Source organism: Asterias rubens, chromosome 17 (assembly GCF_902459465.1).
Source record: "Asterias rubens chromosome 17, eAstRub1.3, whole genome shotgun sequence".
Taxonomy (NCBI): Eukaryota; Metazoa; Echinodermata; class Asteroidea; order Forcipulatida; family Asteriidae; genus Asterias; species Asterias rubens.
Window position 1 is genome coordinate 8,332,982 of NC_047078.1, and position 19,410 is coordinate 8,352,391.

The 19,410-nt window shown below is 39.0% G+C and overlaps 3 protein-coding genes across 3 annotated transcripts in view; 1 reads left to right on the top strand and 2 right to left on the bottom strand.

Annotated features, from left to right (window-relative positions):
• LOC117301564 overlaps positions 1 to 2,777 on the bottom strand; it is a 37,177-nt gene extending 34,400 nt beyond the window's left edge. Inside the window, exon 1 of the mRNA XM_033785594.1 lies at positions 2,488 to 2,777. Within this exon, the coding sequence (XP_033641485.1) occupies positions 2,488 to 2,611 (124 nt within the window). The 5' untranslated portion in view covers positions 2,612 to 2,777. The remainder of the gene's footprint in view (positions 1 to 2,487) is intronic.
• A 1,665-nt stretch (positions 2,778 to 4,442) lies between these two features.
• On the bottom strand, positions 4,443 to 13,203 carry LOC117301248 (sulfotransferase family cytosolic 1B member 1-like). The gene is made up of 6 exons (XM_033785118.1): positions 12,976 to 13,203; positions 10,351 to 10,604; positions 8,957 to 9,089; positions 7,429 to 7,523; positions 6,799 to 6,991; positions 4,443 to 5,251 (listed from the first exon to the last, which is right to left on the bottom strand). The coding sequence occupies exons 1-6, from the start codon at positions 13,145 to 13,147 to the stop codon at positions 5,139 to 5,141; spliced, it is 960 nt and encodes a 319-aa protein (XP_033641009.1). The 5' UTR covers positions 13,148 to 13,203; the 3' UTR covers positions 4,443 to 5,138.
• Positions 13,204 to 13,355: 152 nt separating this feature from the next.
• On the top strand, positions 13,356 to 15,638 carry LOC117301528 (39S ribosomal protein L17, mitochondrial-like). The gene is made up of 3 exons (XM_033785549.1): positions 13,356 to 13,648; positions 14,202 to 14,270; positions 14,676 to 15,638. Exons 1-3 carry the CDS (start codon positions 13,499 to 13,501, stop codon positions 15,081 to 15,083), a joined length of 627 nt encoding a protein of 208 aa, XP_033641440.1. The 5' UTR covers positions 13,356 to 13,498; the 3' UTR covers positions 15,084 to 15,638.
• Positions 15,639 to 19,410: the final 3,772 nt, after the last annotated feature.

Here is a 19,410-nt window from a genome sequence, read left to right on the forward strand (position 1 = left end):
TATACTATCAACAGCTCTCCAACGCTAATTACCAAGTCAGTTTTTAAGTTAATGTTTGTTTACTTCAAAGTTCAGAGGGAGCCGTTTCTCACAATGTTTTTAACCATCTACCTCTCCCCATTACTCGTCACCATGTAAGGTTTTATGCTAATAATTATTTTGAGTAATTACCAATAGTGTCCACTGCCTTTAACACTAACAGCCTCATTCTTTGTAAACCAATCTCTACCAGGCACAGTGTTCCTGTGGTTTTAGAGATTTAACAAGCTCATTATTACCCCACATCTGCTGCCCACAGTGTCTATCTTTCGATCTTTTGTAGAAAGTTTTATTAAAAACGGACAGCTGTGCACAGCTCATCTTCCAAGACATGTTATTAACAATTCATTTTTCTCACGGTATTAAACATTGATGTGCGAAGGATAAAAGTACATCGTTGGACTACAAGTTTTGTGTTGAGTAAAAGGTGTAGTGTGAATTAATTTAATATTTTTTACCTTGGCCTGGCATTTTATAAATTCTTATATAGACACCACAAATTGTCTTCTTTGACCTTGTATTGATCGTACCTCTTGAAACATTCCTACTTTAGAAATTTTATATATTTTTACACTAGTTTGAGCCCCTTTCTCATAGAAAGAAATTGCCTTGACTTTTCACAAATAAAATAACACCCCTCTTCAAAAATGCAAATCAACAGATATACAGTATTCAATCTTAAAACCACCTTCAGGTAATGTGTAGCAGAGGCTCTATGTTTTTAGTTTTTAAAACCAAACCAAAGTCAAAGCTAAAACCATCATGGGCCAGGCCAATAACCCACCAAACTCCAAAATGGTTTAGCCTTTGAGAAAGACTTGGCTATTTAAAAGTGGGCCAAAATAAGCCTCCTTTGGAGTTTACAGTTATCTTGGTAAGTGTACCAAACCATGTACATGTAGGCCCCTAACTGTCCTTTTTAGGAAATTAACACCAGGTAGTTTTGGTTGGTTGTTGAAAATTAGTTTTCAAATGTTTCTCTTCAAATTAGTTTTCTCAGATTATATTCAGAAAAAGAAAATAAAGTGACAATTAACCATCCTAACCCCTTCACTAGGACAATTTTGATTTAAAGGGAACAATCTCTTTAGACAATGTCTCATACACAAGATCTTCCAGTGTTTAAACTATACACCTAGTTCTCAACGGTAAAAGTGTCTTCACACACATTTGAAAAAAGCTTCTCCGGACAACGTTTACACATGACACAGCCAGCACTAAAGGGATGCACGCATGATGGAGTTGATAAGTAAATAATGAATGCAGTAACAGTATTAGTCCCCCTTTGTCTGGCATTGATCCGGTGTAGGGTTTTAAAAATAGGGGGGCTTTTTGTTCCGTAAGACACAACACGCAGTTCTGTTGTGTGAGGAATTTTATAGCATGTAGATTATGATGGGCCAGTCACTATTGTGTGTGTAGGATTGGGTTTGATTCAATTTCTAGAAGATTGTTTGGGTTTTTGGTTTTGTTGACAGTGGCTAGCCAGCTGGACAAGTGGGCTTGGCTTTGTATTTCAATGGTTTACCTGTTTACCTGTAGATTCGGGCTCTGCATAATGAAGGCTAAATGAAGCCTTATAAAACGCCCATCCATATTCACACAAAACTTACTGCAAAAGTACTGAATGCAATGGAAGTAGCGAAGTCAAATGTGAGAGCAGAAGAGAATGAACTTAATATTTCCATATATCCTGTGGTGAACATCCTGCAAAACTGTACATGTCAATGTTTTTGGTGAGGTACTCATCAATGCCAATTTTGAAGATGTTAGTTGAATGAAAATAAACAACTGCAGCTGGTAGTTTGTTCCAAACATTACAGACTCTCTGTGTGAAGTTGTTCTGACGAATTCTGGTAGTACTAAATGTACGTTCCTTGTTTATCTTCAGATCATGGCCCCTTAGACCCTTTACATTTCTTGACATGTCAAATAGCTTATCTGGATGGTCTACATACAGCCGTTGTCATAAAAGTTGATGCCTTTTGAACTTACTTAAAATTTATTTATGGGAGCCATGTATACATCACGTGTGTATGAATAATATTTGCAGACAAAGAATTCTGTGTAAGTGGAAAGTAAAAATATTTCCCCCAGCTGGTGCAAATGTTTATTTCATCAACATTAAATAACACAACATAGCATGGGAAAAATTGATAGTCAGTAGTGTTCAATACCCTACGTTTTAAGGGAAATGCAGTGCAAGGCTTGGAAACTTATCCCAAAATAAAATTAAGCGACATTTTCATCATGCCAGAAAACATTACATTGTCTGTATAATTGTAAAACCCCGGTTCGTTCACAATTTAACACTTCGTTCGAAAAGGTTACCCAAACCACACCACACAACTACAATAAAAAGCAATTCTCCCCAATTGCCTTCACGTAATTCTTTCAAAAGAACATAAAAAAGTACAACACGGATCACCGAATATTGAGACCACATACCTTGTGTTTGTAGCGCATTTTGACCGCAGACGACACGTGCCGAAAAGATCCCTAACAACAAAACCGCCAACACGTACGCAGTCCGTCCGCAAAAACAAGCTGGAAAAACACCTTTTTTGAACATGACATCTCAATTTTCTGCTCTCTCCTCAACACCATGAAGTTATAGAAAGGCTGTGTGTTGCCGTTTATGAGTATCTTTCCCAGGAAATGTCATCATTTTGTTGGTAAAGTCAAGCAAAATGTTGCCCTTACGACCGTGAAAAATATAGCACTTGCCGTCTGCGCGAACATTGTTGACAGTCTGTGTGTTTGCAGGTGGCCGGCCGACCAAAAGCGCATGTGCGTTAAGCCATTCAGAAATTAATGAGCGTCCGCGGATCGACCAATAAGAACGACAGTTATAAACAAGCCCCTTAGAAATAAACCAATCACGACTCTCTTTACGCAGGCACGATCAAGGACTGCTCCATTTCTACAAAGGGATTTAAAGATTAATAACGCTCGGGTGGGCATTGTTTCCATAACTCGATTTCAAAAGCCGTTTCAAAAAGACCGTGGGTGCAAACAAACGAAACTTTCAGTTTTTACAACGTAGAACTGTTTGGTTACACTTTCAAAAAAGCTTATCAGTTGTTGAGTATTTTTTACGACCTCACACAAACTCTCAATGAAATCCCCGTACGCCGGGGCACGGGATCTTTTAAAAAAGTGTTTCTATTTCTAGAAAGTCGGTTGAAAAGAATAATTATGGTTGTTTATACAAAATTGAATTGGTCGAATTATCGTGTTTCCTGCGAAGCATCACTATTTTATTAACTTTCTCAATTTACAAATCAAACTAACTGGCTCTGCTGGTTTTCTAAAGCACACTTCACTAGTCCCAATTTCATAAAGCCTGGAAGTATTAAAACTTGCTTCTTAGCACAGAAAAATCTTGTTCACACGAATTTGTTACAAATGTTCGCAAGAAACGTAGACAAACTGAGAGAAAGACAACCGTTTTGGAGTATTGGTTATAGAAAAGAAAAAAGGGGCCTATTTATCGATCTATAATAATTATTATAAAAGATGCGTGAATATAAGAGGGCGCTACTTCAAATTTTTGTAATCGCGTGACAAAAATTCCCGATGGTGAACACGAGAGGACGCTATTCAACTTTAACGGTGCACGGTATTATGTGGGTGCACCACAGACATAAACTCATGTAGAGATCAATGCTAAACGCCAAGCCTAACAAAATACAAAAAAAAAAACCAAAAACAAAAAACTTTAAAGTCTCTCAGCCTCTTGAAACAAATCCGATTTGTTTTCACACAGTTTAACCACAGATTTCTTTTCAATTTTTTGGCAGGTCAGCCGTTCTTGGAGTTTTACTTATCACCCTAGAACATTATGAGCTCATGAAGCCCAGTGACACTCCACTTCCAAAGCCAAAATATTTTAATAGGACCATAGAGTTAGGACCATCTTTGAAACCTAAATTCATGAAGCCAAGAGAAAAGAACCCAATAGTGTCCAGTGTCTTTAAGGCCGGGTGGGGTAGTTTATAGCTTTCATAGCAGCTATTATATTCCATAACATAAATGTTTTGAGAATTAAAATCATTATTATTTACACATCATCAAAACAAACCAACTACTGTCCCTAATAAAAGTCAAACTAAACAAACTAGCATTAATTATAAAAGTATTTTATTCATCTATTTTTGGTGTGATAATAATCTCAATTATTGTAAAAATATTGTACTAGAATCAACCCGTGCTAATACAAACAAACAACAAACACCCCAACAAACAAACACCCAAACAAACAAACACCCCAACAAACAAACAAACAAACAAAAAAAAACAAACAAAAAAAAAACAAAAAAAAAACAAACAAACAAACAAACAAACAAACAAACAAACAAACAAACAAACGTACAAACGAACAAAAAATTGAACGAACAAACCAACGACGAACGAATCAATGAACAACAACCAAACAACCAAACAACCAAACAAACTAACAATTAAACAAAACATTGTCTTGTAACTGGCTTAGATATATAATTCGAATATTTTCATAATAAAATTTTAGCTGTGACCATTCCATGTAACATAATGAGGTTCAAAATCATAAGAAGTTCCTATTTATTACTTAATGAAATAATGTAATCATTAATACTGTGCAGCCACTCTGAAAGGAATAATACAAAGAATTAATTCAACCAAAAGGTCTAACATCAAGTGTCTATCACATATAAAGCTTATATAATTTGAATTTTTTTAAATTAACAATTTGATTTATTTGTTTCGATACTAAAATACTTTCAATACTAAAATAATTTTATTTGCTAATTACCCACAAATAAAACACCACCAAAAAGTCCTTTTTTCCCAAAACGACTTGCTGCCATTTTACATGGGGCACTCCTCCAATTCCCAAGCTAAATAGGACCAACTTTAATGCTCAATTTAATCAAATCTCCTCGACAGTTGAAAATCCAGAACACGAGGTTGTGACAGATTCTTACAAATACACAATCTATTTAAGTTGCATGACCCCACAAAACGTTCTTATTCAAAAGATTGTGAGGGCCTACACTCTAAGATAATCAGCTTGGCACGTGAACTTCGGCCGATTTAGTGTGGTCCACCCTTACGGCTTATAGACCAAAATCAAACTCCAGATCTGTGTCTTTCATCTTCTCTCTGTAGAGTTCATCCACTCTCTCATTCTGAGCCACAGTGAACGCAGACTTCCAATCTCCGACAATTCCTGCATTGAAAAAAAGGAGAAGGAATCTTTTAAAAAGACACTAGAAAGTATTGGCAATTACTCAAATAATTGTAGTTAATGGTCAATGGAGAGCTGTTGATAGTAAAAAGAAATGTGAGAAACAGCTCCCTCGGAAGTAATGTAGTTTTTGAGAAAGCTGTAATTTTCCACTAAAATATTTAAATTTGGTTTTGAGACCTCAGAATTAGATTTTGAGGTCTCGAAATCAAGCATCTGAAAGCACACAACTTCGTGTGACAAGGTTTTTTTTCTCTTCCATTATTATCTTGCAACTTCGACGACCAATCGAGTTCAAATTTTCACAGGTTTGCTATTTTGTGCATGTGTTGAGATACACCAAGTGAGAAGACTGGTTTTTGATGACTACCATAAAAAGTGTCCAGTGTCTTGAAGGTGATCCCTCTGCTGCCGCTTCCAATGGTGTACGGTAAACTTGTTTTTTATCTCTGGCTATACATCAATAACAGATTGATGTCTTTTGACTATTATTCCAAGAAAACCAAACTACTGTCCCTTTCACGCTCTAAAGATGGTACATTTCCCTCCATTTGTATGGGCTCATCTACTCTGCCTGAGGTTTCACACTTGCGCCTGCTTGGACTTGACATCTCCAGTAATACGGGTTGGGAGGTGTATATCTCGGGTATCGCCAAGAGTGCTTCCATGCGAGTAGGTTGTCTGTTTCGAGCTTGGAAGTTCTTACCTCCTGAGGCTACTCTCTACCTGTACAAGACAACTATATGTCCCCTCATGAAGTACTGTTGCCATATTTGGGCTGGAGCTTCTGCCTGCCTTTTATCTTTACTGGATCGAGTGCAGAAGCGTGTTATAAACCTGGTTGGAGAAGAGTTAGGATCTACACTACAACCCCTTTCTCACCGAAGGTCTGTAGCCAGCCTCTGCCTGTTTTACAGATATTTCCATGGTAAATGTTCCACCAGTCTATCCAACTGTGTTCCTCCTGTCAGGGTGTTTGAGCGCGAGACCAGGCTTTCTGCTTGTTCTCATCCTTATACTGTGGCTGTGCCGAGATGTAGAACAAAGAGCTACTCCAGTAGCTTTTTCCCTCGTACTGCATCTCTTTGGAACTCCTTGCCTGGTGCATGTTTCCCTTCATCCTACGATCTTCCATCTTTTAAGAGGAATGTCAATTCCTACCTTCAGCTCAAAAAAACCCCCAAAAAACGAACAAAACAAAAAGAGAGCCCTCCAAATAGATGGAGTTTTTCCTCAAATAAATCAAAATATAATTTATGTACAATACAATTAAAATAGGATTCGAACTGGCTCTAGCTACTGGGCAATCTCTGTAATCTAGTTGGCAATACACTGCTCTAGAATGGCAAGGGTTGTGGGTTCAAATCCCACCCAAGTAATATGCCTATGATATTTTTTTTCACAAGACTCAGGAAAGTACTGAGTATACAGTGCTAACACACCGTATCGGTGTATTGGTAAAAAAACACCATTAAAATTCTTTATCCCAGATGCAAATTGAGCATCTACTAAATACAATTAATACCGACCTTTTCGCATGAGGTTTGGTGCACCACTTTTGATGGCTGTCCCATCGTCCTTAAACTCTCTAGGTTCACCAGCTACATGATATCTTGTTTTCATCTTCTCCATAGAAACCAAACCTGTTATTTTATCAATCACTTCATCTGATAGAGGGCGCTCTAGGTGGTCTGCTATCTGAATGACGGCTCCTCGTGTGTCCTTTGTGTCAATAACAACCAAAACCATCAATCAACATCTACCTGAATTTTTGTGCATATCAAAACTTTAAAAACAAACATTGCCTCGTTCAAATTTTGCTTATGACTCTCGTTGTGTTTAAGAAATAAAGTAGTACATAGCAATCTAAGTCTCTGCAATTTGTAAATAACTTCTCCTGTGTTTGCTTCGTAAAAATTGTCCTGTGTGACCCAGGCTCGATTTCATAGAGATGCTAAGAGAAAACTAAAAGTTTTGCTTAAAAGATTTCTGCTTAGCAGAAACGAACAGTATACCAGTCACACAATGTTCATGTGACATGGAAGTTTGGTAACCTTAATCTGGTAGGCATGATTTTTGTGTGTTTAGAGGGCTTTTGTGTTTAATAAGCAGTTCCATGCAATTGAGCCCTGGCCGTTACTAGTTCAATAGATACTTACTCGTTTCATGTCTTCATATTTAAGAACCAGATTTCCATCGTCATGACGATGTTCCCAATATTCAAGCACATGATCAAACCAGGATGAATAGTTAACTGAAACAAAACAAGTATTGATTATCTTCTCTGTTGTCAGAAAAGGGTACAAAAGGGTATAATCGCTAACAGCTGGGTACAGAGAGGGAGGGGTGTAGCAGGGTGTAGCAGAGTACAGCAAAAGCCGGTTACAGCTGGGTACAGCAAGGTAAGCAGGGTACAGAGAGGGAGGGGTGTAGCTGGGTACAGCAGGGTACAGAGGGGGAGGGTGTAGCTGGGTACAGCAAAGAGCAGGTTACAGCTGGGTACAGCAAGGTAAGCAGGGTACAGAGAGGGAGGGGTGTAGCTGGGTACAGCAGGGTACAGAGAGGGAGGGTGTAGCAAGGTAATCAGGGTACAGAGAGGGAGGGGTGTAGCTGGGTACAGAGAGGGAGGGGTATAGCAGGGTGTAGCAGAGTACAGCAAAAGGAGGTTACAGCTGGGTACAGCAAGGTAAGCAGGGTACAGAGAGGGAGGGGTGTAGCTGGGTACAGCAGGGTACAGAGAGGGAGGGTGTAGCAAGGTAATCAGGGTACAGAGAGGGAGGGGTGTAGCTGGGTACAGAGAGGGAGGGGTATAGCAGGGTGTAGCAGAGTACAGCAAAAGGAGGTTACAGCTGGGTACAGCAAGGTAAGCAGGGTACAGAGAGGGAGGGGTGTAGCAGGGTACAGCAGGGTACAGAGAGGGAGGGTGTAGCTGGGTACAGCAAAGAGCAGGTTACAGCTGGGTACAGCAAGGTAAGCAGGGTACAGAGAGGGAGGGGTGTAGTTGGGTACAGCAGGGTACAGAGGGGGAGGGTGTAGCTGGGTACAGCAGGGTACAGAGGGGGAGGGTGTAGCTGGGTACAGCAGGGTACAGAGGGGGAGGGTGTAGCTGGGTACAGCAGGGTACAGAGGGGGAGGGTGTAGCTGGGTACAGCAGGGTACAGAGGGGGAGGGTGTAGCTGGGTACAGCAGGGTACAGAGGGGGAGGGTGTAGCTGGGTACAGCAGGGTACAGAGGGGGAGGGTGTAGCTGGGTACAGCAGGGTACAGAGGGGGAGGGTGTAACTGGGTACAGCAGGGTACAGAGAGGGAGGGTGTAGCTGGGTACAGCATGGTACAGAGGGGGAGGGGTCTACATGTAGCATTCAGGGACCTTTTTTGTCCCTTTTCGTATAGGTCCCAAGTTTAGAGTGTATACCTAACCACCCACACTCACAAAGACGAAGCAAAAACAAAGAACATCAAAGAATTGGTAAGAAAACAAACTTGTCTAAGATCACAGATTTACATACACAAAACTTACATGGTCTAATGATGATTAGATGCAAAATGTGTAATCGTTCTTTTTAAAACTATTTTGGCAGTTTATGTATGTGGTGGATTACATAAAGTGCGTAAACTGCCAGCAACTGTTTTGTTAGCAAAAACCAATTCTGTAATGTTTCTTTAAAAAAATAAACAGTTAACTTACTTTTGTCTCCAAAACAGTTCACCTCCAAACTTTCTGCAAATGTTAAATCCTTTAGTTTGTGTGCCATCATGCCTTTGTAGAAATGGTAATATGAAACCATTGTGTCCTTTAGGTTTCGAACGGGTGTTATAATCTACATGTATAGGTGAAAACAAAATCTAAGATTAAGCCGTTATTCCACCAGTTCTTCTCTGCCTTCAAAGTCTTTGTCGTGACACTTACACAAGTGTCTTTAAGCAAAACACTTTTAAGGATCATGGTTAAAACCATGATTGCTTCGTAAAGGTGGGGAGGAAGTGCTTTCTGCTCGACCAACCAAGCTTCTCATGGATGATACCCAAGCCTATACATATGGACTGTAAAGGGGGTAACCCTGTTTCAGCTCCAGGAGTAAGTGGCAACAACCCCTGGCAAAAAAAGCCCACACCTTGAAGTGGCCTTCAGGCCTTGTGTGTCTGGCGACTTGCATAACAAAAAAGTCCAAGTCAAGCAAGTGCTCCAGCCTTCCCCCTCACTGTCCTTTATTTAGGTCTTGAATGATTTCTGTCTGTTTTTATTTTAGGCTTTACCCTCTTGCCATGTGCGTGTTTTATGTTTGTTTACTTCCTAATAATTAATTGTTACATTTTTCACGCTGATAGGATTGAAGGATGTGTCTGAATGTGTTTCGTAAGTAATATTGTCACAAATACGTAGTCCTGAGCGACACAATTGGTTCAACAAAGAAAACATCTTTTTTTTTAAGCAGTCAGGTAGTTGAGACTATTTTAGTAGTACATGTACATTAGCTGAGTTGTTGAAAATTGGTAGTCGATACTCGACTAAACAACAAATAGTCGCGACTTTGACACTAGCCGAACAGACTTGCTAAACATGATTTAAAAGAAATTACGACTACCTTCTTTTAATCTCTTTCAAAAGTTTCTTGGTACGTCAGTGACAATAACTCAAGGAAGTTTCCATCCCAACTAAGGAGACATGAACCGATTACTGAAAACTGGTAGTCGCGACTTGATAGAGTTTAGCACTGACTCAATATGGCGACGAAGTAAACGCTGCAGTTTTGTGCACCGCAGATGTACGTATGCACTAACGTTTATGGGCAATACAGTACAGAAAGAAGCAACTACTTGTTTATTTGTCACTCACCAATACCTTGTCATGTCTAGAATTGTTTGTATTAATCTGGCATTAGTGATGGTTTTTTTACCGCGCTGCCACCATGAAATGAGTGGATATCTTCACAGAGTATAAGTTCCAGATACACGTTTATTCATTCAGAGTAACTCATGACGTTGTGGGAATAGAGCGCCCTCTAGTGTTGACATATTACAGTGACTACGAAACTAGTTGCCAAGGATTACTAAACATGATTTAAAAAAAATTGTGTCTACCTTTCCTTTTTTCTCTTTCAAAAGTTGGTCCGGGAGGAAGCTTCTTGGGACGTGAGTGACGATAACACGAGGAGATTTCCATCCCGGAGCTGCTCGGTATCGTGGAAGCCGCTCTGTCCCACCAAACTTTGCCAACTCGCTGATCGTCGCCATGGCTTCAAACTCTAGGGGTAAGGGCTCTTGCTGTCTGTCGACTTTCTCTAAGTCACCGTTGTTCAGAATGAGATGACATATTTCAGCGACCCAGTGAGTGCCTACAGGATGACAGACAAAACAAATCACAAGAAATAGTTTTAGATAAATTATTTATTGTTTATTGGTTTATTCACGCCATATTGCAGCCTAAAGGTTACAGTTAGAAAAAAACAAATACACAGAAGGAAATTAACAAAATTACATAGTCTATAAAAACTATAAGTGTCAAAAAACACAGGCGATTAAAACTTTGAAAAAAAGACGGGCATAAAAACAAGCACAAACACCAATGAACAAAATGTGTTTTTAAAATGACATGGCACACATGTACATGTAGGCCTATAATATAGCAACCCAGTTAGATACAAAATAGGGCTTTTTATGAAATCCAATATAAATACATTATTTTATATAAGAAAAATAAATCAATAATCACATGTTAAGACACCCGTATTTGACACCAGTCAAACACCAGTCTTTTTTTCACACTTGGTTGGTGTACGTACCTCAACATACATGTATGAATAAAAATAAAAACCTATTAAAATTTGAACTCAATTGGCCAAATTGAGTTTTTACTAACTTTCGTTAGTTTTTGTTATGTTTTATACTATCAACAGCTCTCCATTGCTAGCTGGTTACCAATAGATTTTTATGCTAACAATTATTTTGAGTAATTACCAAGTCCAATGCAATGGGCGGACACAGTAGTACCGTAGTAGTACAGTGCCTTTAATTATTGAATAAAACATAGCCCACTCCTCCGAAAAACATATAAACAATAATTAAATAAACAGACACAACAAAGTTCATTATATGCACGAGTTACTAGGTCTAAATACCAGGAGAAAATGTATTGCTTACATCTAGCCCAGGTTGGACTCCTCCGTTGCATGCAACGCGACGGAGTCCAGGGTATAAAGGTCCCGTACCATTGCGAAAAAATTTCAAAAATCTGTTAAAAATATTTCTACCTAAGTCGGGAGTCTGAACTTTTACTCACATGTTCCTTGTACATGTAGTAGTTGGAACTCCAAGCCCGCATTATTTAAAATTGTTGAATTGTCTCCTTTGGTGTTAATATTTTGTGAAAAGAAAATTGAAATTGACGTTTTCCATTCCATACGTCATGCACTAACTTCCGTGTAAACACTTTCTTGCACTGATCACTGGTGGCGCCATCAACTTGCATCAACCACCTACTAAGCAGATGGATAATAGTCAGCGAGCAATTTACACAAAGCGCAGAACGTAGTATAGACCTTTCTTTTGCAACGTCACAGCCCGAATTGTTGCCAACCCAGATTGGATTGATTTGCACTTATGGCTTTCTATAGTTTTAAACTATAGAAAGCCATAAGTGCAAATCAAGAATAGATCGCTATTTTTGGTAACAATGTAACAAGATTTTTTTATTTTGTTTAAAAAAAACAAAGCAATTTATTATGAGAGGTATTTTATTTAATTGAAAATTTGCAGAAAATGTTGAATTTTGTTGAAACATCTGTTTTTACGATTGAATGTTTTACTAACATTCGGCCGACCATGCCAACCAAGGCGGTTTGTTTATCAACAAAAGAAAGGTCTATCCCGAGCATAGACGTCTTGTGCCAAGACTCCATGTGCTGGAAGCGTATCTTTTTCCCAGGACAGATGAGGCCGTTAAGTTGGCGCATGCTAAGTGGCCTCATCTGTCCTAGGAAAAAATATACGCGCGCAGGAAAGCGCCCTCTGTTGTCCGTCCACAAGAAGAAGCCCTATGAAAAAGCAAGATGGCGGCAGACGGCTTTGTTGCTTATAAATATTTTTTAAGAAAAAAAAACTCACTTTGTAACCGGGCTCACACTATCAATTGGTATACGATGATCAACATCGCCAGTGCAGAACTTCGACATATTTTCGGAAATAATTTCTTCCATGGATATATTTGTTAGCTGTAAACTCGTTGAAAATATAGTGAGGGACACTATGAATATATGAACGGAATTTCAACTTCGCAAATCAGGTAAAAAATAAAGAAAATTGTACTTGTTGTACTACAAGTACAATTTTCTTTATTTTTTTACCTGATTGTAGTCAGTGACCCAGTGTTCACATTTCAACATTGTTAATCGTTATTGTAATTTATTATGTAAATAAGAACCTTTATACCCAGGACGTCAGTGCAGTGGCACTGACTGACGTCCTACCACCAGGGCTAGGGATAACTTTCCGCATGGCGCCACCACTTTTTCACTCATTTTTACAAAAAGGGATATATCAATCAGGTAAATTAGATACTATATTATTTTATTTCGAATGAAAAAGTGGTGGCGCGATACGGAAACTGTTCCTTATTTTATTTCGAATGAAAAAGTGGTGGCGCCATACGGAAACTTTTCCAAAACAAACAACCACCCCTCCCGGCCACGCCCATGAATAAGAACTGACCTGCTTTCGGATAAGAAGCAATCCAAACATCATCGTTCCGGACATCAAAGTTTTTGATTGCCTTTAAACTTTCTTTAGACACTAAAGGCGGCCAACTGACGCCTTCAATCTCTACTGAATTGTGACTACCAGGTCCATGACCCTTTTCCTTTTCAGTTTTGGTAGAATCCATTGGGAGAAATACAACTTCAAAAGCATGTTTTGTAGGCAGTGGTAGTTTTCCGCCGTTTTCCGCCGTCAATGAAACTCTGGTGTCCTTTTTCGCTACAATGTATAATAAGAACGTGTATATACACGGTACCAGTCTATGATAAGTTACCTAGACGTCAAACACGCTGATTATAACCATGAAGACCTTTTTTTATTGGGTGCCTGACTATTTTCCTAAAGTAAAATTTTGCGTGTGCTGTGTTTGTACACAGTCGACCGCAAAATTCTGTTTTCTGCACTCGTTTTTTAAAACAATTCCTCGAATTTGCAAAGTATATTTGAAAACAAAGTTGTCCTTTATACCTCATTTACAATGAGGCATGGTAAGATCTACCGTCGGATGGCTGGAGGGCCAAAACAACGAATAAATTTACTTCGACATTTGGTGACTACGCTTGTGAAGTTTGAACGATTGGAGGCGCCCTATGGAAAGGCACATGAAACTCAGAAATATGCAGAGAGGGTAAAGCATTTTTATATATTTCTATAAATATTATTTGACATTTTTCAAAATAATGTACTTGTAACACTCTGGGAAAACATCCTTTATCCTACCAACACATTTTAATTAATTTTTACCAAAAATATTATCTCATTTTTAAAATTAAAATTTTTGATTTGACTTGGTTGAGTAAATAAAATACTATTTTTAATTATTTTTATTGCATATTATTTATAATTTATATTATTATTTACTGTATTACAATGAAACAGTTTTGATACAGTTAAAAACCTGGTCTATCATGTCCATACTCTGCCTGTGTCATGTATGGATTCCATTTGATTCACGTTGGTCACTTGATGCCATTTGCATTTCTTGAGTCAAGATCCCTTCCCAACACTCATCAGGGAGGTGTGATCATACCCAAACATATGATCAAGTACTTGCCCACAATGCAATGGCACAGAAATTACTTTCCAATTAAAATAAATACACTGTAGATAGCTTACCGTGAAATAATAAACTTTTGTTGTTGTTTACTTGTTTACATATGTTGTTTACCTGTTGTTTCCAGCTGATTAATATTGCCAAGAGAGGAGACACCGACGAAGAGGCGATGAAGATTGCAGATTTTTGGCTCTCGGTAAGTTGGTTGTTATTAAAGGAGTTATCTGTTACCTAAATCTTTAAAAATTATCCCCATGTTTTGAACCCAAGTGATTCAATAATGCTAAGCAACCATGCTTAGCTGGCCTGGCACACCTATTTATTTTTATCAGAGTCCAACTGATAGTTGAGTAACTGTATGGATAGTTGCAGCTATCAGGCTGGCTCAGTAGTTTCTTCCCCGCATTTCACCTCCGAGGACTCGAGTTCGATTCCTGATAAACCAAAGCCTTTCATGTGGATTAGGGTTTCAGTCCGTACCTGACTGCGTGGTGTTTTTCCTCCAACATCTAAATTGAACATTTCTTCATTGTCTTCTCTACAATAAGTTGGTATGATCATAATAGTTTATCACTGAGTAAATTTTTTTATGATTCTGCAGGACAAGAGACAAGTACACAAGCTCTTCAAAGTTCTAGCGCCTCGCTTCGCAAGCCGACAGAGCAACTACACGCAACTCCATCGAGTACCCGGCTACGAAGGAGAGAGAAATATCGCAATGGCGTTCTTAGAATACTGTGGCAACCCGTACCCACCTCTTCAGCCAATCAAAAAGAAGAACCCAAATTGGATTTTGAATATTCTCATCCGGGAAGGGATAAAAGATTTGAAAGCAACTGGTGTCCTCCAAGGAGCTGGTAACCATTTTAAGTCCGTTGCATCGAACAATGGGTCCACAGAACTGAAAGGACTTGAAACAGCTCTAGGAGATTTGCAACTTGGAGTGTCACAAGAGGGCGCTGTTGATGATAAGCAGGTTAATGTGCCAAAGGATGGCACTCCTGTATGAAACATAATCACCATGACTACCAGTGTGGAACCCAATCACCACGAATACTATTAGTAAAAATGAAATTGCGGACTAAACAAAGTAATTATCAAACTGACCCATAGGGTTATATATAAGAACTAGAGGACCGCACGAGACACGCGCGTGCCATTCTGTATGTGCGTTGAATATGAAATATATTTTGGAGTATGTGTTTATTGCATGCTACGCAATGCTGTTTTGTCAACATACAAAATGGCAGCACAAACACATGCTGTGAGATGTCTGTTTTATCAACTTAGAAAATGGCCACCTGCGCACATGCCAGGGCACGTATATAGGCCAGTGCGCCCTCTAGTTCTCATATGACTCTATGAACTGACCAGAGTTCATAATATCACCAAGGAGTAAATTTATACATACAAATCTGACTGGAGAATGGTTAGCTGTTAGGTTGCAATTTTACAAACCTGTTAAGATAGTAGTGTTAAACTTTAAGATAGTAGACACTATTGGTAATTGTCAAAGACTAGTCTTCACAGTTGGTGTATCTCAACATATGCATAAAATAACAAACCTGTGAAAATTGCCGCTCAATCTGTCGTCGAATTTGCGAGATAATAATTAAAGCAAAAAACACCCTTGTCACACAACCGAGGCTGGAATAAGAAACAGTCTGGTTCCTATTTGTGAAATGATTATAAACATTCATTTTTCGATACGAGGAACATGATCAACAAGATGGAGGCAGCTTGATAAAGGTCTATTGAAGCTTTACCATCGCTTTACGTCTACTAAAAATAAAAAAACAAACAATATTGACAGTTATTGTTTGACTTTATTTCCACTTTTTAATTCATAAACATGTTTGTTACATTTTGTAATGTACATTGTATTAATAAATAACTTACATTCATTATCAATTAAATACATTGTCTTTTATATTCACACTATTTCCATAGGTAGTATGAGATATTGCACTCAACAATTGTTTCATAAAAATATTGATTCATGTTCCATTTTTAAACACAAACTTTCACAAATAATTAACACTTCAAATCCCTTTTAGTGAGTACCACAATACGTTTACATTCGTACATCTACCTACAATCAAAGTTTTCCGATCCAAAATTACTTTCATCATACACTTTTCTGAGTGACAAAGTTCTGAGTTTATATAAAAACAAATAAATTTCCATCGTCTTTCATACAGAATTTATAAATATTTCTTGACTTATCACTTCCTGACTGACGGAGGAAAACAGAAAAAGTCCACGCACCGTCGAAAGGTTTAGAAATATAAACGGGGGAAAAAATATAACCGATGTTTATTGAACGAGTTACGACAACTTGAGGTTCTTAGAGGCTATTAATTTGGTGTAAAAAAATGCGGCCGAAAAATACAGTGAGAGCGCCCTCGGTTGGCAAGATCCCCGTGCCTAAACTGGCCATTAAGTCGCTCTGCCCCACCAGTCTCATGTATAAAAGACAACTGGGATGCCGCCTGTTGTTCAAAGGCGCTACATCATGATCATTCGGTGAAAGATAAACAGCCAATCCTATGTGTTCTTGGAACATCAAAGAACTTGGCCACAGTGACCAGCAAGTGATATTACTCTAGCGCGTCTAGAACAATATTAATGTTCATGTATCCTGAAATAATGTTATAAGGAAATGAAAAACTTACTCAGGTCTACGGATCACATCACGGAGTTCACGCGCTTCTGAACATCTGGAATCAATGTACACTTCAAGGGACTCACAATAATTGGTGCACTTTTGGGACGCTAGGTGGCAGCAGAAGTGCACGTGAACAACGTCTGCTGCCACCCAGCGTTCCAAAGTCTCTCTTGTTTGTCGTTGTGTTAACTATGTACCAACATTCTATTAGTTATAAGCTCCAAGTGCCAATAAGTTAATAATTATAAATATAACTGGTGATTTCATGGTGATAACTATGTCGGCAATTAATGGTTTGGTTATGTTAGTGTTATTCAGGATAGCCCAATGGGACCAATGTACATGCATTCTTTTATGAACAAAAGTTTTAAACAATGTTTTGTGATGATAACGGTGCCCACGCTACCAACTTTCGCACAAATTTTGTGTTTGTGTAAAACTAAAATGCAAAATATAATCAATGTGTGTACGTTAAGATAAGCGTATTTAACTACAAACTACAACCAATTAATAAAATAGTGTTTTCCTTTGTACACTATTGCAAAAGAATAGGAACAGCATGGATTGCGGATAAGTCATGCACTTCGTGGAAGGCCGTAAAACTCACGTCATTCGCTGCCACGGAGACAGTTATGGTAAAACTCAAGTGTGTTGGACGTGGTGGCAATTCTGCAAATTAGTTTAATTCCAAAATCTAATCTGAAAATCTTCATTTAAACGAACTTTTCCAGACCAGTTCTATAGACGCAATAGTTCTTCATTATTCTAATCCGGTAGCACCGTTTGTCACAGAACTCGGACCACAATCCAGCACACACTAAATATACACAGCGCCCCCTGCAGCTGAAATGTTTCCAATATAAAACACACAATAATTTAAAACGATGTTATTATTAGAGCCAAGACTGTTACTGTGGTCTCAAATCCCGCCCCTTTCATCCATCTTCATTGTCACACATCCTTCTCCAATCACCCTACCATCCCAACTCATCACATTCCAAGTATATCGTTCGCTCTCGCGATTGTTCAAATTTTATATTGGAACAACATTTTGCGTGATTTTGTTTCATTCAATACAAATACAATAAGAATTCAATGTTTACAACCGAACAACGCGAGACTTCGCGGTCTATAAATGGCCTTTTCGACACCACGGCTTCAACCCGGCTTCATCCGTCCTCTCGTCTGAAGCCCTGAAAACGTACGCAAAGCACGTGCAATAATATTGTCAAAAACAACAGTGTGGCCAAAAGCTAGCCTGATGAGCCGAATCTAGAGCCGAAGCCGTTGTTTCGAAAACGGCCCATTAATCTTCTTGCATACAATCACTTTCTCGTGTTTTATCTCGCACTTCCTCGTACACTACATTGTCCACAATTTTAGCCCAATTCCCATGGGATATACTTATCACTGCCGACTTTTCAAATGAAGACAATCAGAACACACTGATCGAAACGTCAAAATAATTATTACAGCGCCATTATTTTCAGAAACACTAAAAGTCATTGTTAGAGATTATTACATTACTAGCGGGATGCCGCGCTTCGCGCGGCAACCCCGCTAGAAAGCTCGACGTAAAAATGCTGCAAGTGTAGCGTTGTGTACAGGGGAGGGCTAAAGTGGCTGGGCAGGGTCACAATACAAATCACTGTGGCAAACAACCAATTCTAAGTTAAGACGAATCTTAGTGCTTTGTGAAATCGTACACTTGTCCATCTTTTTTTCCGTTTCGGCATTGTCGATCCCATCCATATTTTCCAGTTTCCAGCGGATCCCGATAGTGGTTCTTTCCCAGCGTTTATATCCCGTTTCGTTTATTTTGTTCCCGTTCAGTTGATTATTTTCTGTTCTGTATAGTTTTCAAACCCCTTTGCTTTTCCCCCCTCACCAGCCTCGTTCGTTTTTTCCCCAACTCCCTGTCCCACCGTGTGCCCCTTCCCTATCCCGTCCCATATCTAACCAACGTTACCGTGCCTCTCTATCTCCCGTCCCCGCGATCCCCTGCATTGGCATTGTTCTTTTATTGCCAATGTGTGCCAATAACTCATATTTTCCAGTTTCGCGCGGGTCCCGTTTGTGGGGTTTTCCCCGTTTTATGGGCTTGATCCCCCCCATTCAGTTTAATATTTTCCTGTCCCATGTCCCATCTCCCTGTCCACACAACGTTCTCTGAAAAAAACCCCACCGGTCTTCGTCCTGTCGTCGTGCCTAGCCCCCCCCCCCCCCCTGCATTGTTCTGTACTGTATGTACGCGCGAAGTTACTGGACGCTCGCGCCGTGACTGTCGTCACAAACAACACATGCCCCAACACGGGTACCCCGAAATTTACCCCAGGACGCATCATTTTAGCAGGGTTCGGGCACCACTTGCCAAACAACAATGGCGGCGCCCATGCGATTTAAGCGCTTTTATAATATAGATGTCTAGCTTAATATATAGTTCTAGTTTTCCCCTTCTGTGTTGTGTAAAGCTTTATAATTTATATCAAATCTTTTTCAATTTTACTTTCATCTATTTCTCTTGAAAAATAGATTTAGACTTTAACATAGGAAACTTATAAAAAAAAAAAAAAAAAAAAAAAAAAAAAAAAACGTATACAACTTGTATCCTGAAGACATGAAATTCTACAGGCCCGTGAAAACTTTCGGTTAATACGGCAAGAGAAAA